General features: G+C 42.6%; 1 protein-coding gene across 1 annotated transcript; it reads right to left on the minus strand.

The window, feature by feature from the left end:
- Positions 1–2,279: 2,279 nt before the first annotated feature.
- On the minus strand, positions 2,280–24,122 carry GPI (glucose-6-phosphate isomerase). The gene is made up of 18 exons (XM_063410510.1): positions 23,985–24,122; positions 19,733–19,823; positions 19,292–19,360; positions 16,432–16,551; positions 14,544–14,627; positions 14,307–14,453; positions 12,513–12,584; positions 11,459–11,503; positions 10,633–10,686; positions 9,637–9,697; positions 8,116–8,159; positions 7,739–7,891; positions 7,306–7,435; positions 6,852–6,928; positions 5,448–5,576; positions 4,945–5,020; positions 4,796–4,862; positions 2,280–3,329 (listed from the first exon to the last, which is right to left on the minus strand). Exons 1-18 carry the CDS (start codon positions 24,101–24,103, stop codon positions 3,206–3,208), a joined length of 1,662 nt encoding a protein of 553 aa, XP_063266580.1. The 5' UTR covers positions 24,104–24,122; the 3' UTR covers positions 2,280–3,205.
- Between the last annotated feature and the right edge of the window lie 894 nt (positions 24,123–25,016).

Below are 25,016 nucleotides of genomic sequence, written 5' to 3' on the forward strand. Positions count from 1 at the left end.
CCAGGGACTGACTATGACAACCTGAGTACAAGTTCTTTTGTGAGTGTTATTGTCAAAATTTCAAGTACATGCAGCAGGTTTGGGAAATCTTGTTTTAACAGAACATCAAGATTTTATCATTTTCTTCTCTCAGAAAAATCCATATAAAAAGGAACACAAAAGAAAAATTAAGGATGTTAAGTAAAAATTAAGTAAAAAATTATATGGGAATGTTTAGCTTTAGGACTACTTTTTATCTGATCTATTTTGACAAGTCCTGTGCCACAAAACTAACAAAAATTTGAAGTTTTCTTTCAGAGAGGGTAGAGCAATTCAGTTATTAGCATTAAAGTTTGACTGAGTTTGAGCTAGAAGCCAAAAGCAAGCTCTTCTCTGCTGAACTTTCATTAATAATCCAAGCTGCTTAACTGTTCTTTCTGGAAGCCAAACAAAAAAAATATAACAGCAGGAATTTCCAAAGCAGAACAATTTCAAGAACATCTAAACATAAACCCTATACCTGAAAAAGTAAAGAACAAATGAGGCAAAGCTATCTTCTTATTTGACTGATCCATGAAGACTCATGACCTGAGCACTGCAACACTATCACTGCAGATCTGTAAGTGCTCTTTATTCCTGCATAACAGCAGGTTCAAGTGAAGTTCTTAGTATAGTTTGGGAATTATATATACACAAGATAAATAAAATTTGGAATTTTATTCATCCTGTCCTCCTTCAAGGTTTCAGCCTAAGTTTATGAAGTCTGCAGGAACCCTGCATGTAGCACAGGATAGGTTGGAAATTAGAACAGTCCCAGCAGATCAGATCACTGGGACTTGGCCAAAAGTCACATTGATTATTGCTGCCAAATCCTCTTTAAACAAAAGGACTGGAAGATGCCTTCACAGGCATAGCTCTTTTAAAACAGTCTTTTTAGATCAACTGCTATACAAACACATTCCTCCATTAAACTCAGACCCACACAATCTCTATTAAGTACATGTCCAGTGGGAATACAGTATGAATTCAGCATAATTTTCTTTAAGTATTAAACTGTTCCCATGAATACAATTACCTTCTCAAGAATTCTTAAAATACATTTATAGATTAATTATGACACTGAGATACTATTATGATTAGATAGTCAAATTAGCATTGGAATAGTAAAATATATCATCAACTTAACTTGCATTGAGTGAAGCATCTCCACACAGTATTTCCTCAGGGGCTTTCACGAGGTGCAGGTCCTGGAGGTAATGGATGGGCTGAGGATTAGGGATTGTGTGCCATTTTAGGGGTATGACCAGTTTCTGCTTACTTTGGGCACATCAGTACCTTTCATCCTCTCTTGTATATGACAACACAGTTTTAACAGACTTCAGCCATGCGCATTACAATTTACTAGATATATGTGAGTGGGTTGGAATTGCTCATTACCCGAGCACTATTTATGCAGAAATCACTTTTATTTTTGCAGGAATGTGGTGGCTTGATATTAAACAGAAGGATTTAAACCAGTTCAGAGGAGCTCAAGAAAGCAGCTGTGTTATTCCACAGGACGTGTGTCAGGGCACAGGTCAGAGAACAGTGCTGAGTCCCTGTAAGGGAACAGCCGAAGACCCAAAGGCCATAAAAACTTCCTGTCACTGACAGCAGGTTCCTCAACCATATGTGGGTTTTATACCATCTCATCTTCAAAGTGCAGCCACAAAACCTCCCTTGCACATTACTTGTGGCCTCCTCAACCACTGCAGGGAAAACTAGTTTCTTTTAAAGCCTCTTTATGGCTTTCATCCTGTGTTTGCCAGCAGCCCCGCGTAACGCCTGGTGCAGTGTAAGGCTGAGGGCAGCAGCTTCGGGTTAAAACCAAGTTTAATTTTTTTTAAAAGTTCCGCCGATCCCGCGCGGCCCGCGCCCTTCCCTCACGGCAGAGCGCTGAGGGCCGCGCCGGCAGGGGGCGCCCCGCGCGCGGCCATGGCCCCTCAGGGAGCGGGGCGGGGCCGGCGCGGCCCCTCAGGGACACCCGGGAGAGCAGCGGGCGGACAGGGCAGAGCCGCCGGGGCGAACAGGATGCGTCCCTCCGGCGGGTTCTCTTCTCGTGACCGTGCTTCACACGGAAATACTGCTCATCGGCCCGATCCTAAGCCCTGCAGGCAGATGGCGAAGCACCGTGGAGGTGCTGCACGAGGGAGGTTCAGCCCGCAGCACCCAGCCCTGCCAGTGAAGCCGCACAGCTAAGATGGCACTGGGGGGTCCCACTCACACGGTGTAGTCAGCGTTGGGGGTATGAGAACCAAAGCTTTCTTTCAATGCTTGTGTCTTACCTTTATTAAAGGTGTTACAGAACAATAGCTGGAGCATGCCACTTTGCTACCAAAGAGGTTAACAGTAGAAGAGAATAAAAGAAGATAAACAACTTATTGACAAGCAGGTTGCTCTATTTTTTCATTGTTATCAGACAGTAATGCTGATTAAACAGTGAGAAATTGCCCCTGGAGGATACCAAAAACATTTCTTCTCCAAGTGATCCCAAGCTTTTACTTCACAAACTCTGGAAAACTGGAAAAGTTAAGGTTTCACTGTCTCTTCAGGAACTTCCTTCGTTTTGGGAAAGCTGTCCACATAGCTTACAGACAAAACAGGAAATCTTTTACCAAACATCAGTAAACTTGCATTTTCACAGTAGCACTGGGGAAAAAAAAGTCTGTATCTTGCTCAAAAGGGATGAAATGTAACCAAACAACTTACAGCTGTAGGTCTGATTCTTTAAATACATTCTAGTTCCCAGCTTACAGTAGAACCAGTCCAAAAAGACAAACATCAGCTTACTTGGCTTCAGAGGACCTTACACAGTGAGGCAGGTAAATGTTACTAGGGCTGCACTTTAAAGATAGAGTGAAGAACTTTTACTCATCCATCATACCTTTTATTTTCTAGTATCAGTAGGTGACCATCTTTAAGGAATTTGAAGGATAAAAATTGAGGAGTATACCAGCTGCACTTTACAGATTAACAGCCACAGAAATAGAAAGCAACTATAGGATCTCAGGGTTTCACAAAACTACTTTCATTTGTAACACTTGACGCAACAAGATTAACTGCAACAAGTGAAGAGAGCTACATCTGTAAAGTGCTATTTTTGTTAAAAGTGGCTAAAAAAAAGCACAACTACAACAGATTTGGGTACTCGGTGGTGAGATTGTCGATGTCCTCCAAGTATTTCAATTCAAGCTCTGTGTTTCTTGATGAAATTGATGAGCCCATTTGTTGAGCTATCATGAGATGTCACTGGAGCATCTGACTCCAGTTCAGGCTCAATTTTCTTGGCAAGCTGTTTTCCAAGCTCAACTCTGCATTTATAAAAGCAGGGGAAAAAAAACCAATATTAGTGCTAACAACTTACAGTATTTAGTAAAGCCATTGATATTAAAAACTGACATCAGTAAGAAGTAACTTCCCAGTGAACACTATGATGTTTTACCCCTCAAAAATTAGTGTCAAAGTATTCATCTCCATGCCATTCATGAAAAACTGAGTTCTCATAGCTCCTTAGCTGAGCAGACAGCTCAAATTACAGGATGTCTTAGTGAACACTTTGTTTTAAAAGTTAAGCAGCCTTTTCCCCTCAGTATTCACTTGTGTTATGCAGCCTGCCCCAGTGCAGAACACTTTCAGCTGGCTCCTGTTCACTGTTGAAAATGACAGTGCTCAGAACACCGACTGTGTCACCTGAACAGTGATCAGCTGAGCTGCAGCCTGGAAGCACCCCCAGCACCTACCCAGGAGTTACAGCCTCTGTCTGAGAGCCTCAGATATTCCAACAGCTGCAAGAAACCAGGCTGCTTCTACAGCATCCCCACACTCCACTTTGGGATGCCATCCTGGAATTTCATGCGTGGCAGTAAAAGCCGTACTTTCTGCTACCACATTCCAGAATTCAGAGTTTATAGCAGACATCAGTACTAGACAGTCTTCTGTTTTTAGGCTCTGCTATAGTATTTAGTTACAGAACATGCTGTGGTAGCACAGCACCAAAGAACACATACAAAGACTAAGGTAGCTTAGTGTAAACTGATATTCTACACCTGTAGAGCAAATGTGCTCTTCCAAATTCCTCACAGCACAGGCAGGCTGCACCAGAAAAAAAAATCTTATTTCCCAATCCCTCTACCTAAGCCTACATACAATATGCTTACAGTTCATATTACTACAGATTAAAGAACCTGATTTGTTCCTGATTCAATTTTTAAGAGACACAGTGACAGCCTCCTCCAAGCTGCTGCTGCACACATGGAGCTCCAGCACAGCCCTCAGTCACAGATGCAGCCTGCATGAAACCCAAAGGCTGCTGCATACACAGACCTCTGCCAGGAATGCTGTCTCTCCAGCACAGGAAAATTAAGAGGTAATCAATCTTTCGCTCAACAGATGCCACTCAAACTGCCTACTAACCTAAAGGTAAAAATTCTTTTTTTGCACACTATATGGAACATTTTCCTTCCCAATTCTCAGAGCACATGTTCAGCCTGCTTGACTGTCTTCCTCACTACTGCATCCTTTTTACATTCATAGTATTTTTCTAAATTCAACAGAGGTCCCTAGCCAAAATTGTCATCTACAAGTCATTATGAATGGCTAACCTATGCATAATTCATTATGGCATGGTACCCTAGCCCCAGAAGATCTGTTTGCATTTATAACTATCCCATAATCAAGTGCTCTAAGTATAAAACCCTTTTGTTTGCCTTTCCTCTAACTCATGATAGATTCAAGAATCTGTCAAGAAGTATGCAAGAAACAAAACAAGGAAACTTACCCCCACTGGTCATAACTGTTAATGTCCCAGACAACTCCTTGAACAAATATCTTGTGCTCATACATGGCTATAAGCAGAAAGAGATTTATCAATAAACTTGATCAGAAAGCTTTCATTAGCATGGACAGATGAAAAATGTATTTGCTTACCAATGATGGCTCCCAGGGTGAAGGGATTTAATTTTGTAAACATGATGGAATTGGTTGGTCGATTTCCCTCAAAGACCTTTCAAAACAAGAGTTACATTGTCACCTAGTATGTTGTAAATACTACATCAGAAACTTGCAGGTTTTATCTTCTTTAGAGTCCACACTAGACTATTTGCATTAGCAACAAATACAAAGTCCTGAAAGCTTTAAAGGCCTTCAACCATTAAATTGTATCATTCTGATGGGTTTTTTTACAAACACAATGGAAAATTTATCTCCAAGCACCATTCCTGGCTACTGTGGCTACAAAAAGTAACCCAAAAATCACAAGCCCAGGGCAGTGCTGAGAGAGCCCAAGTTTCCTGGAACGCCTCCAAGGCTTCAGAGCCAAGTTGTGCTGGCAGCCTGTTCCAAATGCCCTGCCAAGGTCCCGTTGGTGCCACCCCATCCCAGCTGCTCACAGCAAAGCCCTCAGTGCCACGGCACCTCCCGAGCCCCGGTACCTTGTGGGGAAGGAGCTTCTCCAGAGCCTCCCCGCTCAGCCCGGCTGCTTGAAGCTCCTTGCGAGCCTCATCAGCCGTCTTGCCTTTCATCAGGGCCTCAGTCTGCGCTAAGAAGTTGGCCAAAAGGATCTAGCAGGTAGAAATAAACACAAGTTAATATTTGCATAGCTGCAATAGCGGTACCTGGGGCTTGAAACCACATCAAGACCTGGTCTAGACTTACAAGTGTTTTAACACTGTAGCAGTAAAACATGCAGCAGTTTTAGCTAGTGCTTCCTACCTCAGAGTGCCAGGAGACTTAGTGACTATTCTAAAGTACATGTATCCACAGACAACCAGGACAGTTTTGGAGAATCCTGCTCCTGCTGAAGCTGGCAGCAAGTCTCCCAATGGCACCAGTGGAGCCAGGACCTCACACAGCCCTTCCATCCAGTATAATCTATGATTTTATCTTATACTACAGCATCTCATGGAAATCCAGGTGCAAAGATAAGTCAAAGTTAACCAGCTAAGATGTATTTACTCATCTGTATGCAGGAAAATCCCCACAGTTTACTGTAGACCAATCCCAAAACCACTGCAAGGTTTTAACTTACTCATGCTCCCTGTCTAATGTTAGCCTGCAAATTTATCTGTGGTTTTGCCCTACCTGAAGATACACTAAGTTTTTTACAGTCAAATGAAACCTTTTTTACCCTTCTTTTGTGAGGTCATACTCTAAAGTTTCACCTGTATTTGGTCTTACTTGACAAAAAACTATTACACAAATCAAATAGCACTTGTAACCTGAAATCATGACAAGACTGAAATCCAGTGAGTAAAAATGCTTTCTGTGAAGTATGCAATAGTTAACCTGAACATGTTTCCACTTTTGGAAGTAAAGAAAAATCTTAGTTCATTGAAAATCCTTAGTCAGATGATAAACTAAAAACTGGAGAGGTTAAAAACATCTGTGTAGAAGGCCATCACCCCAGCCATACCATCACAGCCACCATATTTTGTCCTAGAATTTAATACTTGAATGCTCCCTCAGAAATGGTGTCACATCAGGTCTGAGACTTTGTTTCTTCCTACTCTCCAAAAACTACAGTCCTTAGAATTCTTCAAGGAATTTTAAATACTTAATTGCTCAATTCTTTGCAGCTTCAGTAGGCCCACAGGAAACACCACTGAGCTACCTCAAGAGCTGTCACTGCAATTGCTTCAAGAATAAACATACCACTGCATTACATATTACTTACAACTTGCAATTATAACCTAGATATGTTAAAATCTGTTGTGAATGTTGACAGAGCTTTGGTGTGTAGTTTCCAAGGGACATTTAGAAATACCACACAATGCAATACCAAATAAGCTTCAGTGCCTTGAGCCACAAGAAATATGGTGCCCAGACAAAGAAACTACCTTGTGATGCAAACCATTTCTGATGGGATGCTGGGTCTGCACTGGGATCAGGAAGTCACAGGGAATCATGCGAGTTCCTGAAAAAAAAAAAAAAAACCAAACCAAAAAACAGGTAAATAACCCTGCATCAAGTAAGTCCTAGAAAACCTTCACTTCTCACCCCGTTTTCAGAGCTACTGACAGACTCAGTCATTTTTAAAAGCTTTATAGAAGAGCATTATTATTTGCAGCAGGGGGAAGTAAAAATACAGCTGAGTAGTTGCAGCTTTATTTGCCCTCCTTATTGTAGCTAAAACCTGCATCTTGCAGCCTTCACAAGCCACTAATTAAAGACCCCATAGCAGTGTGATGCTAGGTTAGACAGGAGTCCAACCTCTGCACAAGTGCAAACTCTGCAGGCTCCTGCAGCTCTGTAGCCATTCAGACTAATTCCAGAACAAGGTAGTTTGTTTACCTTGGTGAATGAGCTGGTAGAAAGCATGCTGCCCATTGGTGCCAGGCTCTCCCCACACGATAGGGCCAGTGCTGTAGTCCACACGAGAGCCTTTCTTGGTAATGTATTTGCCATTAGACTCCATATCACCCTAAGAAGGGAAGGGCAGAATCACTCAGCAGCAGTACACATTTCCACACCTACTTCAACTACAATAAATGGTGCTTGTTTATAGAAATTTTCAAAGCACGAGGGATGCAGCTGCTTAATTCATGGACATCAAGATAAGAGAGGTATGAAGAAAAGGTCTGTATAAGCTGATATCAGTCTTGGCACCAGTCTCTTTAGGCAATTGATTCCATGAACTAGGTGACTGCAGTTTATCTGATGCATGCGTTCAGGACCTGAACCAGGGCACAGTGTTCTCTCCAGCTGGAGGCCGTGCCAGCCCTACCTGCTGGAAGTAGGCGGCGAAGCGGTGCATGTACTGGTCATAGGGCAGCAGGGCGTGGGTCTCGCAGCCGTAGCAGTTGATGTACCACACCCCCAGCATGGCCAGCAGAACCGGCACGTTCTTCTCCAGGGGGGCAGTGTGGAAGTGATTATCCTGCACGACACAAAGGAAAGGTACATTTCTGATAAAGCAACTGCCATCCCTCCCAGCTCCTACATTGTTATTATTGTTGTGTTGATCCAGTGAGAGCATCTCACAAACTGTCCTTTTAACATCATTGAGGAGGACATGAGGAGCTGAACTTCAGAAATCAACCTGCCTCCCATTTCCTTACTAACAGCTCTGAAAGAGGAACAAATTTGAAATCCCACACTCACCATCCAGTGGGCTCCCGCAAGCAGATTCTCAAAGTTGTCAAAACCTAACAATGGAAAGAGGCCAGTTTGTAATTACTATTACAACTCAGACTTGATTTTTCATATAGAGACAACTGTGAAGCAGTTTTGATTTCTTGTATGCAGCAAGGTTCCCAACTACTAATTGAATTTAAAGCTGCATGCAGACTTCTCCTGAATTTTGAATCCCATAAGCCAGACGTTCACTTATGCTTAAAGCCCAGACTTCAGAGCAAGTCCAACTTCATGAAACATAATTCAAAAACCTTTGCCTAAAATCCCCATTCAGGCAGAATGAGTAAGTAGAAGGAAAACAGAGGGCTTTAATACAGAGCCTGCTTTGAGGCCAGTTTTTACCAAGTTTGAACACTTAATCACAGCTAGTGGGAGACACATGCTCCAAAAAACAGGGCAAGGCTAGCCTGGCAGGGAATTCTGCAGTGGTGTGAGGAGAAACAGTTATCATAAGATATTCTCAAAGACAAAGGCTAGCACTCCCTTTCCTCTTTCTTAACAATTCACCTGAGCTTTCTTTGCTTTATAGTTAGGGTATTTAAACCTCCATTTACTGTCCCAAATGAACAGGCTAGCCTTTCCTGCAAAAACAGAAATCCTGATTCTTACACAGCAATTGGGAGGTGAAGTGTTTGGACTCAAAGCAGCAGCCCTACCTATGGTCAGAGGCCAACTGGGAGCTGAGGGGTCTAAGAGGAAGAAGGGCAGATAGGCTGGCGTGTCAGCAGTCAGCACCAAATCTGTCTGACAGCAGCAATGAACAGTTCATTGCAGACAAAACACTAAGGCATGTTTATTTTGCTCTTATAATAGGTTTTTCTACACATGAAGACTCCTATTCATGTAATTCCAAAAACACCCAATGTTATTCTTCTAACTCAAATCCAAGGGAATTCTAGCTTTTGCCTAGAAAAATAAATGACATTATAGTTTCAGTTGCATTTAAGTATCTGAAAGCAGTGATGAGGGAACAGATGTAATCATCAGGCCCTATAGCCTAGACAAAGTACTGGGAACAAAAGGAATTAACAGCAGAAGGACATAGTTAGCAATGCTAAGCAGAGCTCATATGTAAAATTGGAGACAGGACTTTGGTGTTAGTGTGTGTTTACTTACAAGTACTAAAAACCTTACTACAAGTTTAGGAATGTCAGTTGCAAGGTCTGATTTTTACAAGGTCTGATTTTCAACACTGACACAGCTTTACATAAATCAGGCACTTTTGGTTATGTGATTAAAGCAATGCAATTTGACCATTTGTCCCCAAGTAGGGGGTAATTTCCAAAACTGTATGTGCAGTACTAAAATATCAACATTTCCATTACATCCAGATTGTTTTATACCACCCACATCCAACCACTCAGCATAGGCAGGTAAATAGTCTTTGCCCCAAGTGTGATTCACAATCCACATGGTTAACACACTCCATAGTTACATTCCTAAGCAAACAGAGCAGTTCTTGCATGGTGACATCACAGGAATACCCACCAATATGCAGGGCGATGGAGAGACCAATGGCAGACCACAGGGAGTAGCGGCCACCAACCCACTGCAAAAAAAAAAAAAAAAAGATGATTGAGACAGAAGTGCAAGGTTTTTCCACTCAAATTATTAGAAAACAGCAGCACAGGGTTAGGCTGCTGTCTAATGATGGCAACATCATTAGAGTTGTTGCCAGCAAAATCAATACCCTTTCTGGTGATAGTTCACTATATGCATTTGGCATAGTCAAGGGAACCTGCACTTTACCATGCACCCTACTGAATGCCTTTTTTGAGAGTCTGAAGTTATCCTACGGGTCCCAATTTTATAACATCTGTTAAACAGATAGCTTGATTCCAGTTCACTTCCAAATCCAAATATGCAGCTTGTATAACTGCTTTCATAATATCACTCCTCTACAGGAAAAGCCTGCTTCAGCAAAATTCTGACACTTGGGAAAGGTAACATTCAAATAACTTCTGAACAGCAGCACATTTGTCAGGCAATTAGTCAATGAGACATACCAACCTGTTTCTAATTAAATATAAGGGCCAAGACTAAGGGCAGTATACTTAAAATGTGCATTTGCTATGAAATCTCCAATCAGGCTCCCATTTCTAATGTCTGACCTTTACCAGGCCTAGGTTATATACTATTGACATCAACAGGCAAATGTCACAGCTTATAATAACTACTTGCATAGAGTAATAAGCCAAGACTATCTCCTGTTACTCAACAGCTGATTAGACAGCTAAGAACATAGAAGACTCCTCTTCAGACCTTTGACTGGAAGACTTTAACAGAATAGGCAAGAGTTCTCAATTTGTCTTTAGTTAAGGGTTTTCAGGTATTTCAGTGCACTGAATACAACTCCTATAATTTAGGAGTTGCTGCTTTAGAAACTGCTTTTGCAGTTTCCAGACACCTAGTTGAAATCCTCTTACTTGCTTCAGAAAAAGCTAACAGTTAACATCTACCACATAATATCAAACATTTACTTACATCCCAAAACTCAAACATGTTCTCTGGGTCAATTCCAAAGTCTTTAACTTTAGGCTAAAATAAACATGAAAAAATACCATAAGTAAAACCACCAACAGTCATAAAAACTTTATACCAAGCAAGCAAATACAAGTTTGGTATCTATTAAATAAACAATCCTACATCTATTTTAAAAAATGCCTAGCATCCATCACAAAAGTTACATCTTTATTTCCAGAAATAACTATCACCACTCACTATTAAAAATCAATTACATACATTCATTTTCTGATGAACCTAAGTGGCCATATAATTAAAGCTGGACTAACATTCAGTTTACATTTACCAGAACCATGATATCTGTCCCTGACAGCCTGTCAATGACTGCAGTGTTCTTTTAACTGCTGCCAGTCTCTCCACTTCATACTTTTGCATGAAGCACCACAGAGTGTGCTCATTATAAGCATTTTTCAAATTGCCTGCACTATTTCAGCTCTTACCTGGAGTTTAGAATAACATTTGTTTATGTAACTGCATTCACATACAACTTAGGCAATTAGAGGTAACAACATAATTAACGAGTCATTTCAAGCACAAGAGCTCTTGATTTCAGATTTAAACCTCTAGCAGAAAAAACACACATCTATAATCAAGTCCAGTCTCAGTATAGTTCAATACTCTAGAAGTGTTCCAGTTACTTTGAGTAGAATAAAAAAAAGGCTTCTCTTCATGAGAACGCTAAAATTCAGTATTCAAGCATCTTAAAGGATAGGCTTTCTCACAAGATTTTAAGGTAAGGCTGCCTTAAAGGTACATAGGAAAAATTAACTAGATGGACTATACTTACAGCATTGGTAGACAAGGCAACAAAATGCTTGGCCACAGCTGAAGGCTTAATAAAAACAAACACATAGTTAGATCTAGAATGTTAACTATTTTCATTTCTGGTTATAAAGCAGATGTGCTACCATTTAAACATCATGCTGTTGACTATCATCAGTTGTTACTAATTTGCAATAATCAGTGTGGGCTTTGGCAGCATACCCAAAGAGAACATTGTGATAATATTCCCACCAAGCCCTGCAGCAGCATTCCCTCCAGAGAGGGGCACACCCTCTCCATCAGAGTCTGGTACAGCCTGGACACCACCATCACAGCTCTGGAGCAGCTAGAGCTCCACGAACACCCACCAACCTTCCAGCCAGAGGCAAAAAACCAGGACAACTGGAATTACTGATAAACATCAAGCTCTAGATTCAGACTCCAGTTTTTCAGAAGGTGTTCTGGTAAACAAAGATGAGTTGTCTCAACAGTAGCGTAAGGAGGAATTTCAAAGCCCAGCTTTCAAACTAAGTACAGCTACCCTGACTGGAGCAGGTTACAGACCATCTTAATTACCTGAACAGGCAGTATCTGCTTTTTTCCTTTAAGAGTGACAAATAGGAGAGAATGAGCCAAATACAAGGTTTCTATTCATAGCACAGCCATCTGCCATTAAAATGTCAGTGTGTTGTTCCAACCATAGTTTCAATTCTAGTTTTTAAAGATGTGGCAATAATTTAAAGGTAGTGCCACACACACTGTTCTTGTATTTTCATTACCAGTAGTTCCAAAAAATTACTGGTTAGTTCTAAGACAAACACTACACTCTATTACTTAACAGGCAAGATTTGGAAGAACAATGCATGAGAACATTTGTAATGAAAAACTAGTGAGTTATCACTTTGGTTGGACAAAACAGTCTGTCATTACCAAAGCACTGAAATGATCTAAGTACATCATTTGCTAAGCTTGTTTGGGCAGTTACTGGCTCTGCTCCAAAGCACACAGAATGACCAGGAAGAAATTGCACAACAAAAACTGCTGCATTCTGTTACTGAAGCTACACATCCCAGACTTACATCATTAGCAGCACGCAGGAACCACTCTTTGGCCGTTTCTGCATTGGTGATGGTTTCCTGCGTGGTGAAAGTCTGCACAGGGGGAAACAAGCAAATCAGTAAAACAGTGCTCTAAAATGGAAACAACTTCAGGTTACTAAAGCGTCACCTGTTCAGATAACCAGAGCACAGTGACTCTAGATGTTCATAATACACAGCTGCTGCCAGATTACAGAAAAAAGCAAGCTTATGAATGCAGTAAACACTAATATTGCTAGATTTAGTTTTAAACTAGTAGGCATATGAAATAGGAATAATTATTCCCTATCTCCTGCCTTCCCACTCCCCAGACTGTTCTGCAAAACCTTGAGACTAAAGTCTTCTACTTCAGTCTTTTCCTAAAAAATTACAGTTTTACTATTCAACTAAAACCAAACTAATTGAATGTCTAAACAGGATAATCCAGCTGGACTGTCCTATTGTTTCTAAATTCCTACTTTTCATGGAAGAACATTACTTTCTGCCAAGACCCTTGTCATAATTTTTCTTTTGCTGATTAGAGAGAAACGTTTTCCTGCTTCATGAAGTGTGCACAGAAGTTCAGTCATGCAGTTTTGCAAGTATCTACAACCATTCTGATCTACTCAGCCATCAAAATTTAGCTTTAAGGGTGAACACTAGATTCATCCTACTCTCATCCATCTCCAGAAATATTTCATTATGAGACATAAGCCTGTTATGGAAAGAAAAAATGCCATTCATCCTCTTCCAAATATATCCAATTATCCAACTACAGTCTGGCAAACAAACTCAAGTGTTACTTTTTCAACTTGGCAGCTTTCTAAGCCTTTGGACCGTGATCCCTGGACACAATTTTCCAAATGACCATTACTTTGTGCAGTTTCCTTATTACTCCATAGCTGTTGCTTGGCTGCAGCAATGCCAAGATGAGATAATGAGCACTTGTGCAGAGCATGGCCAGCACTGCACACATGTTCATTTGTTGCAGACTGTCTCCAGCAGCAGAAAGGTTCTACTGTGCTTTACAAACGAAGGCAACCCAAGTTACATAACCATGAAGTTTGTCTGCAGCTCCTTGCTCTGCTCAGACAGAAGCATTCCTCAGAGGGAGAGGGCTGCTGGCAATTACTGCTTACGAAGTTCTTAGCAAGGCAAGACTTAAAGGCAGCTATTCAGTCTGTAATCAGAAATAGGTATCATCTTATGAAGTACCAACAGACTATCTTTACCTCTAAGTAAAGCAGCTTAGTATTTATAGTGCTCAAGGAACTTGGCATTTAAGTTATTTAGGTGAAGGTATTTTGTGACTACCCTATAAAATGGAGATTCCTAAAGTACATGCAATTCATTAACGCAAAAAAACCAGAACACTTAACAAGTACACTGTACTTAAAATAAAGGCTCAGAAGTCCTTTAGGAATGAAATAATATCCAGAATTTCAAAGAAATAACTACATTGCATCCCACACTCTACCTACAGAGAAATGCAGGACAACGCTTTTGTGAAGAAAGCTAAAACTTGCATTGACTGAGAAATAAACTCCAGACAACATGAAATTGTTCATGTATCTTACTTAGGTTAAGTAATTCTCAGCACTTGACTTACACATCACCAAGTATTTCAGCAGCAACACAACCTTGTATTGCAAGTTTCAAAAGAATCACAACAGGCCTGTTTAGAAATAACCCCTGCTGAAAGTCCCTGATCTAGACACTCCTGCAGACAGCCCTCTCCCTCTGACTGAATTCCTTACCAGCAGAGCAAGCCACAGGCTGTGCTTGTATCAGACATACCTTTGATGCAATGATGAAGAGAGTAGTGTCTGGTTTGAGTTCAGCCAGGGTTTTGGCTATATGAGTACCATCAATGTTGGATACAAACCAGACACGAGGGCCTCCCTTGGAATACGGTTTCAGGGCTTCAGTTACCATCAGAGGGCCCTGGACAGAAGCCACAATTAGATTTTAGCTATATAACCCAAGACTCATGTACACAAAGATGGGCAGCGAGTATAGAAGTCAAGGGCTTACCAAGTCAGAGCCACCAATCCCGATATTGACCACATCAGTGATTGCCTTTCCAGTGTAGCCTTTCCATTCACCACTACGGACCCTCTGTGGGAAAAAAAAAGTAATTACTATTTTGTACTTACACTACAGCTACTGATGCTAACCCTGGAAACAGGCTTTGTTTGCAGGTATTGCTGTAGAAAGTTGCCAGAGACAGCTTTCAAGCCTCTAGACCTTAAGGCCTACACTCAGAGCTGCCTTCTTAGCTAGACATTGCATTATGTCCAAGATAGCAGTAAAAACACACTGCAACATCAAACACTTAATGAAGTTAAAACTCTCCTCCTTCTGTGTGGACTCCTTTAGCATTTACAGTGTTTGCTAAGGCAAGAGACATCTATCCAAAAATGAAAAAGTCTCAGGCATTAAACTACGAGCAACAAATATTTGAGCCTGAAGCAGTTTAAGTTAGAAAGAGCCTCACTAACTAAACTGGCAGACAGTCTGAATAAAGCCACTGAGATAAGAGATTTATTGGCAAACTGAACCTTCTAAAAGCTTCTCTCTTCCAATTCTGCCTTGCATTAGGATTTATTTCTGGGCTGAACCTTAACAGCACATGGTACAAGTTCCTGCTATATTCCTGTTCTTTAAGCATCACTGAAAGTTCCAAAATAAAATTAAAATCATTAAATAAACTCCACATTGAATTTTATCCATCATCTACCATGGAGATTTCAATCTGCTCCAATCACAAAGGCAATCCTTCTGGTATCGTGAATACTTTCAAGTACATTCCCCAATTCTAAAGCAAATTTTCTGCATAGCACCCAGTTATGCTGATACTTGCTCTCCTTCACTACAAATATTTAAGCTTTTCATTTTTCCGAACCATTTTAGTAACAGCATTCTTGTACCCCAGAGATGATATTGCCATAGTCTTAAAATCCTACCTGCTAAGTAAATCAACTGAAACCAGCATCTTTGTTAATATTTTCAAGAAACTGCTTAACATGATTTTCACTCTGCAGAGAAGATACATCTGCATGCAAAGTGATATTCACAGGTTCTGATAATTGAAACCATAGAGCAAGCAAGAGCATGGCACCAGTGAAAACTCTTGTTTTGCACTACCAAAACCTTAATCTCAGCTAGAAATTCTATGGTGGCAGACACACCACAGAATTTCCACAGCCATTTAATTCTCACAGCATATGAGCAAAGTACCAAATTCACACCAATTGGTGTCAGTTACTGTGGTTTTGGCATTTATCATTAAGAACAAAACAGAATGCAAGCTCATTCTGCATAGGTTAGAAGTATGATTGGCAGTGAAATAGGGCACTACCACCTGGGTAAGACACACAGCAGCCAAAAAGGTCCAGGTCCTGACAGCCTTGTTCAAAATGCATTAAAACTACCCAGGTGGGTATTCTGCAAACAGAATAGAATCAAAGTAATTTGACCTAAAAACCAAAGGTCCTTAAGAAACTATTTAAATAGAGCATAATCAAATTGCAACTGAGCAGGGAACTTCTACCTCTCTCCTGATTTTACACAAATGTTAAAAGGCAGTTTCTACCTGATGCAGCCATTTAGTTGAAAAATTAACAAGAAATAAAGTAATATTTGAATGGTACTTAATGATTTACAAAACTTCCAAAGTACACACACAGCTACTGCTGAAAGAGCCAAATCTAGGGAGCCCTTAAAAGAAAAATCCAACTGGAAATAGGGAGGGAAAAGTGAATCAATAAAACCAGCTCCAAACCCATGCTTGAGCCAGAACTATTGTAAACCTCAAAGAAGGACACAATTCATGTGAACCAGTCTACAATCAGTGCTTCACAATGTAAGAATCTGGCTGGGTATAGAACAAATACATAAATAAGCTGTGGTGGTACTCTACCTGACAGAAGTGTTTCATTTTGTCCAACACTTTGTTTACTTCTGGAACAACATCCTTCCCATCCACGAGGATTGGCACATTGGAGCGATTTCTCAGAGCAATGTGAAGCACAGCTCGATTCTGAAACAAGGGGAAAAAAAAAAAATTAAGATGAGGCTCTTCCAAGTTAGACTCCAGGGCCTCAGATGCCTCATCCAGAAGGCAGTACAACCACCAAGACCTAAAAATCTTTTAACTGGGATTAGCAGAGCAGTATTTTCAGTGTGTGTGCATTCACACTTCAGCAGCTACCTGCATCATGCTCTCACTTCACCAACTCAGCGCAGGGGGCTTACAACAGCACAAGATGCAAAATAATAGTTTACTTGGGAAAAAAGTCTCAAAATCCCTTTAAAAGCATCTAGAGATTGAGGTTCAGAATTCAGCAATATTCACTGCACAGTGATCTTTATTTTGGCATGCTTTAGGTATACAATAATGAAAGTGTTTCTTATTGATAATACTAAAAAATCAATTACAACAAGCAGATGAAGTTCTTTTCTCAGGCATCTTCTCAATTATCCTGAGTAGTCCACTTCATACAGGAACAGACAAATAATTTAAACATTTGACAACAAAGGATACAATATCCACATCCCTCTATCCACTGCTCACAATTAAATGTTGCCTGAACATTTGCACACCAAATATATAGGTGGTAGTTGTGCTATAAGACAAAAAACTTCCTAGCATGCATGATTTTATGTTACTTCTCCACAGTTACATATAAGCCAAAGCACTGAAATCTGGCCTGTGGTTCAGCTGTTTAAGAGCTTAACAGTTTTAATCGAGAATGAAGGAATTAGTCAATACTAATGAACAAATTAAAAAATTAGTTTGCTCCCCCTCATTGTTCCTTACTACAACGAGAGGCACTGAGACAAAGACAACACAGACAATAAGAACTGCCAAGTTATGATTTAAATACCAAATGCTCATTCAAAAATCGCTGAGTTTGTGGTTACTGACTTGGAATGCAAAAAACCCTCTCTCACTTGCTAATTAAAGTATACCCACTCAAATTTGGGGTGAACAGAATTTTTTTTGCAGCACTCAGCCATGGAACGGTGTTCAGTAAGTACTGCTCTCTATCAGGCTAGAAGGATGCTTTGTCTAACCAGCAGCAGTCATACTTGAGTAGATAGATCTCTGTGGTGAAGCAGAAGTATTCTCTAAACACCATGCAGGCTATGAAGACTGTCCCCGTGATGAGTGGCCAGATGAGTTACCTTGCAATGCTCTTTGTACCATACCGAGCTCCAAGTTTTAACTCGCCTGGGACAAACACCTGGCAGTGACAGACATGGGTGCACCAGGGAGAACTTCCACATAAGCACACACCATGCAGCCAATGCCTGCAGCACCAAATACAGACAAGTCTAAAACACTTCAAATATCCAAAGAATGTTCTAAAGCAGATCAAGAGTAGTGGACAAGTCAGTTCTTGCCATCAAGAAGCTCCCTTATGTCTTACTGCTTTAGGTTTATTCATGCTCTTTGACAGCATCCTGCTTAACGTATGACAATTTCACATCATCCACATGCTCCTATTCTAGAGCCAAACCAACCTGCATTTAATACTCTACAGAAACAAAAATTACGCAAACCCCAGCTAAGTCAACTTCTGAATTGGAAAGAACTGACTGAGAAACAACCTGATAAGAAAAAGAGGTGTTTCCTGACTTATAATTGACATGAAGTGGTATCAAGACAGTAAGAAAAGAGGGAGCTAGCAGCAGAAACCAAACACATCAGAGCCTGATATTGTGTTAAGGTGCTTTCTGTGAAAATTGCACCCTTCTGAGACTTCAACTGCTACACCTGCTCTCAACACACAATGAAGAACAACTCCATAATACAGTCAGAGATGGGCTAATCCTGTAATAATTTGTGTTACATGATGCTAGTGAAAGACATGATCAGACAAAACAATCCTCCAGACAGATTTAAGACTCCTCACCCTCTTCCCCTGCTTTCTTTTTTCAGTAGCTCCTTCTGCAAATTGAATGCATTATTACAGAAGGAACAGGAAGCATTTTTCCAGTGAAAAATGCTTCCTGTTTCTGTCTGTGCCTTTTTACAAACATGAATCATTCACAAACAATATAATGTCCAACTGCTGAGTTACTTTAAGCAAACAGTTTGTGCAATAGCTAAATCAGTCAATGGCAAGTCAAAGGAAATACTGGTTTCTCTGAATTGTCCTCAAACATACTAAGTAGCCTTAATTTTTAATGCAGATTAAACACACTGTACTGTTGAGTTCCCAGATTTCATCCTATTTTTAATATCAGAAAAAGTACAGTTGGCTTTGTATGTTTTAGTAAAGATTTAACAGTAACGACAACCTTCAGATCTACAAAAAGAGGGAGGTACTCATCCTCTTACTGAAACACACGGCCAACTTCCCAAGACTGTTATCAAGCAGACTACAGTCTTGACTGTTAAATGTACCCACAGTCCAAGGCAGAAGGCACAATCCTTCCTGACACCCTTTAGGCAGTTTACTAAACTTTATGAACACTAACACTAGGTAAGAGCACGGAAGAATACTCTGCTCCCTGCTCTCTGCAAGGTCTAACTCATCTTCCTCTCCACAAAAGCAGGAAAAGAAAAAAAAATACCACCAAAATCGCTAAAATAAGATGTACTGAAGGAAGGAGGGGTTTTGAAGTAGTGCAGCAAACATCACAACCACTCAGGATTTCACAGGAGTATTTAAAGTAAGTTTTTTCCAGACTTTGCTTACACAGATGCATAAACATCCATAATACACAGGCACAACTAAAGTGGAAAGAACCATGGACAGAAATAGCCTTACCTCAGTGAAGTTGATCTTCTCTCCACTAAACATGCGCTCTCTGGCACTTTCCACACCCCTTGACTTCGCCTGAGAAAGGTAAATATAGAGTCCCCTTAAAATAGTGGAAATCATCATGCATTACAAAGATCCAGCTACATTAAAGAGTAAGAACATTTAACACAAGACAAGGAAACAGATTATGATAGATTAAAAGACTCACTAGATTCTAAGTAAAAAAAAAAGATGCTCCTTTTTAAAAGCAAGTATTTTTATGCAGATATGCATTGAAAAAAGGACTTGTAACTTGGGGCTAGATAATGCAAGAATTTGAACCCTGCCAAGATTTGTAAACAGATGCCTTTTAATTTATATGTTAGCTAATGTTTATAAACAGTGCTAGAATAATGAGTTGCAGGTAAAAGCTATTTTGTTTATTAATGAAAGATTTTAAATAGTTACCAGTTCGATCAGCATTTTCATCACTTCTTCTGTAACAAGGTTCTTGGAGTAATCCAGTAAGATATCCCCATGGTCAGTATTCAGGGTCAAGCTGTCAAAACCAAAATTGTTGTTTAACTGCACATTCCTGAGAGCTGACTGATTTAAGCAAAGACAATGGTAACTCTGCTATAGATTACAAAATAATGGGAATCCTAATTAGACTAAGTTAATAAAGAAGATGTGAGTGACCAATTTGCCCAACAAGTTTCATAAAATGACTGCCCTTTTTTTGAAAACCATGTTTTCCAACAATCTGAATTACAGTGTGAATTACTTTCTGCTGTGAAAACCCAAATACAACACAGTATATTTGATACATAGTTGGACAATCGCATACTGTTTCCACTGAGCCACCAGCATTCTCCAGCAATAATTAGCTTTTTCCTAACCTTTTATCAGTAAAGAGCTTGTCACATTCCTCTGCTGCTGGAAAATTAAACTGTCTTCCTACATTTTTTCATACAGATCCTTGAATCAGTCTAATTTAAAAATCTCCACTATTTAAAAATTTAAAAATCACAACACTATGAACAGAAACATTGTCAATTACTATGCAGAATTAAACGCCATTTGTGCATGGTTTAGTCTCACAGTCTTCATCAATTCGGTGGAGGTCTCTAGATGATTTAGCAAATGATCTGCAAGCTACAGCCTTAACCCTTCAGAACACAGGAACTTGTAGGTTCACATCAGAGAGGAAACACAGAAATGGCAGCCCAGCAGAAACCAAGTGAGCCCGTTTGTATTTACTATCCTTGTATCTATGTGATAGGTTCTACAGTTCCACTAGCCCTTTACAATACTGGGTTTTTACCAATTTCTTCTTTGCAATCACTTCTAACCAAATCTATACAATTACTCTAACTGAAGAGCTGAATTCTGTAAGTCAGCCTTTGATAAAAGCACATCTTACTCTCCCTGTTGCTTCACACACTACCCCCACAGGAAACTGCAGCCACCTACATTTTCAGTGTTTCTGCCTTGTTCATTGTTTCCCTCCCTTTTTCTTTCTCAACACCTGAGCACAGAAACATGCTCTGCTATTTTAGCCACCACATATGCCAGAGACTTCACAGGGACACACCACGCCTAATTGTTATTCATACATAACATGACAAAGCAGGCAAGATTGGTCAAAGGAAGAATGGAGCTGAATTTGCAATAACAGTAATAACCAGCAAGGCCTTAACATTTCAGTTACTGTTAACTTCATTAACTGTGCATTGACACTAAGATCCTTTTCATGACCTTAAAGTATACGAGTAAGGAAAGGAAGGTGCGTTCAAGCACAGTCTTAGAACCATGTTTCTTTAATAAGTGAGAACACAGATGAGCAAGGAGAAGCAGTATCAGTGCTATTCACCACCCTTCTCCTCAGCAGGCTGCCAAGAGCAATCCTGAAACCCTGACCACTCAGGACCCCTGGAATATGGCTAGTGAGGGGAAGGACTGCTTTGGCTCACCTACCACAACTCTTACTGACAGATATAGCACAGAAGAAAAACGAGAACAAGGCTTTGATATTTGATGCAATTTATTTACAGACATCTCACACTGGAACACATTTCACTAATGATACAGCAAGATCATTAGCATTCTAACATTTCTTCAGTTTAGAGAAGAATTCTTGAAATTTCCTTCTACACTGAAGTGCAGATGATAGCCTCTCGCAGTGTTCTACTCCACAAAGAAAAGGATTTCATGTTTACTTGACATGTCTTCTACCTACAATTTATTACTTTACATACATGAATGAAAATCAGTCTCACTAGTCCCAGAAGACAAAATATCTCATGAAATTATGGCTGGATTCAAGCTCATTTGAAGAAACTGCAGAAAGGTGCTACCCAAGACATTCCAGACAAAACCAAATCAAGTAGTGGCTACCAGATTTAACTTCCCACACACAAGGTGGAGCACACAGCATACAATGTAATCCTGTGTTAAGCTCTTAGAGCAGGAGATCCATGCACCCCTTGTTTAAACAGGAGCCCCAAACCCTGCGGCTCAGCTGTGTTGTGCCCAAGTACCCACCCTGCAATGCAGCAGTGCTGCTCGGGGGGGACAAGAGCCTTGTCACGTAAGCCACAGCCACTTCTAAGCGGTGCAGCCCTTAACCTGCAGCACCTCAGTGAGTTCATCTCCCATCGCATTTTCCATTTACACTGGTGGCTCTTATCCTTGATAATGGATAAGCCAAGCAGCAGGAGTGTCATTCTAGCACTTTCTATCTGCATCAGTACCCAGGTATTTCTTACCTGCTGAGTTTTATGATGGCTGCATCATATCTGTTCTAACCCTTTCAAAACCAGCAGTTTCCAGTGAACAATCCATGCTGATAAGATCTCCTGTTCCTACCAGACCTTACCTTATGACCCTGGGTGGCAAAGAAGGCCAACATCTTACAGGTGTGACTACACTACTTATCAGGAAAACAGGATACAAATTCTGAACTAGAAAAAAAGGACAACAGGAAGAAAGGATCTTCTGTATATACACTTGATAGGATGCAGTCAGTGAGTGCAAGGCTCTTACAACAATATCAAGTAGACACTTGTGCCCAGATATAAAACATTCAGTAAAAACTATTCACACCAGTCTGAAACTCCTCCAGAACCAGTATCAGGAAGCACTTTCACCTGGGTAGACTTACTCTTCTCCTTCTAAAGGAAAGGAGACAGTGATTTTACAGCAACATCTAGCAGAACTAGAAGATATTCATAAATGTTAATTTCATGTGGGGGAAGTTGCAAACTACACAGGACCATGTGGCCAAACCTTCAGACTACTTTGGTTTCCAAAGTAGTCTGAAGATATTAACTACCATGCCCCTGCTGATCTGGCTCAGTGACCAGCACTGGTAAGAGTAGCAGCAAAGCTGTCAGCTCTGCAATTGTACTTTGCTATGAGGAAGTTCTCCTAGACTAGAATGAAGTGGCTTATCAGGAAACAGGACCGAAATAATTAAAAGAAAGGATTAAGATAAATGAAGTAAACTTAAGACACTTCAACTGTTTACTTATGGGCATCACAAAAGGACATGAATTAAGGGAGCTTGAAATAAACAGCCTCAGTAAAGACCATTTCACCAAAAAAATACTGGAGATAAGGAAAACTCGCAATGAGAACCAAGTCTATTAGTGAGGATCTAGCAGATCTTAAGATTTTACTGATCAATTTCTTAACAACATAAAAAGTCCTGTTAAAAGGACCAGGTGAAGTCAGTACTCGAAGAATTTAGCATACTTTTTCCATCGATGCAAATGATATTTTATCTCTCATACACTGATATGCAGGACTTCATATACAATCTTTAATTACTACCTAAGAATTTTCTACTGAGCTCAAAAGGGGGAAAAATCCCTTTACGCAGGACAGGGATAAAAGCTTGATGCACGCAACAAGTCTTATCACAACACTCTAGAACGGAGGCTCAGTTTATCTCTGTTACCCAGGCTCACTTTAAAACTCAAATCTGCGATGCATCTCATAATACTAGGCTTTTCCGACTGCTGCTATAGTACAACCACGTAACCACACACGTGCCTTTGCAGCACGGTCTGAAAACATGCGTCCCACTTTACAAGATGAAGGCGCTGAACGTTATCACGGAGCTTCCACTTGTTACTCCCTCCCCTAAGCGCTGTAAGGCATTCTCTGCAGCAGCGATGGCGCGGACCTCCCCGCCACCCCTCTGCCCGTCTCAGGGCAGGGTCGCACGGGCAGAGGGGGCTCAGGGGATGCGCGGCCCCTCGCGATTCTATCGCGGAGCTTATCATGACTAAGCACGGGATGCGAGAGGCTGCGAGTGCCGCTGCACAGTGCGGCTGTGCGAGCGCAGCGGGCGCTGTGCTGCCCGGCACGTACCCTGCTGCAAGGATGAGTCAAGGGCAGGCGGCGCGGCCGCCCCTCGGGGGCTGCGAGGAGCTCCCCCCGCCCCGGGGGCGCTGCCGGCGCATGTGCCCGGGCCGCCATCGGCCTGCACCGCCCGGCGCGGCCCCGCCGCGGGTCGTGCTCCATCCGCTCCGCGCCGGCCCCGCTCCCGCCCGGGGGCAGCGAGCGGAGCGGGGCCGGGCCAGCCCTGCCCGCCCGGGCCCGGCCGCGCCGCGCCCCTCCCGCCCAGCGCGGCCCGGGCCCCGTACGCGGCACCGCCCGGCGCGGCAGCCCCAGGGCCCGCGGGCCGCGGCCCCGCCAGACCGCCCGGCCTCACCTGAACTTCTGGAAGCGATCCTTGTCGGCCTCGAAGAGCTGCCGCAGGACGAGCTTGGAGGAGTTGGCCTTGTGCCACTCCACCAGCTTCTTGAAATGGGGGTCGCTGGACAGCGCCATATCCGCGGGATGAGCAGGGAAGGCGGAATGAACCGGGCAAGACAAGCAGAGCTCCTGCCGCCGCTTCCGCCTTTATAGCGGCGACGCGGCCTCCTGCGGCCGCCCCGCCCCGCCCGGCCCGGCCCGGCCCGGCCCCGCCCTCCTCCGTGGGATTCCCTCAGTGCCGCGCCAGACGGGGCGGAGCGGCCTGCGGCTGCCTGCGTGGGGCGGTGCGGCGGGGCTGCAGCCCGAGCTGGAGCTGGAGCTGGAGCCGGAGCCGGAGCTGGAGCCGGAGCCGGAGCCGGAGCCGGAGCCGGAGCCGGAGCCGGAGCCGGAGCCGGAGCCGGAGCTGGAGCCGGAGCCGAGGCTGAGGCCGGGGCTGGGGCCGGGGGCCCCGGGGAACGCGCCGCGCTCCTGGTTGTAGCTCCGGTGTGAGGGAATCGTGGTGTCCCCGTCACGGCGCAGCGCTCCCCGGGGCAGTGTCCGCCCGCGGCTGTGTGGGGCCGCTGCCCGTGCGAGTGCGCGGTGAAAATAGAGTCCCTTGTCGGGGTGGTTGTACCCGCGCTCGGAGGCGGCCTCAGCACCAGCCTGGGACAGCCCTGCATGACATCCGCACCCCGACAGCCGCGCACCGCCGGGCACCGGGTGCCGCCCTGGGAGCCAGAGCCCTGCCCTTGTCCGTGTGTGCCCAATCCCTGCCCGTGTCCGTGTGTGCCCAATCCCTGCCCGTGTCCGTGTGTGTCAGACCCCTGCCCGTGTCCCCTTGTGCCAGAGCCCTGCCCGTGTCCCCTTGTGCTAGAGCCCTGCCCGTGTCCCCTTGTGCCAGAGCCCTGCCCGTGTCCCTGTGTTTCAGATCCCTGCCTGTGTCCCCGTGTGCCAGGCCCCTGCCCGTGTCTCTGTGTGCCAGATCCCTGCCCGTGTCTCTGTGTGCCAT

The sequence above is a fragment of the Prinia subflava genome, chromosome 13 (genome assembly GCF_021018805.1).
Source record: "Prinia subflava isolate CZ2003 ecotype Zambia chromosome 13, Cam_Psub_1.2, whole genome shotgun sequence".
In the NCBI taxonomy this organism is placed as follows: domain Eukaryota; kingdom Metazoa; phylum Chordata; class Aves; order Passeriformes; family Cisticolidae; genus Prinia; species Prinia subflava.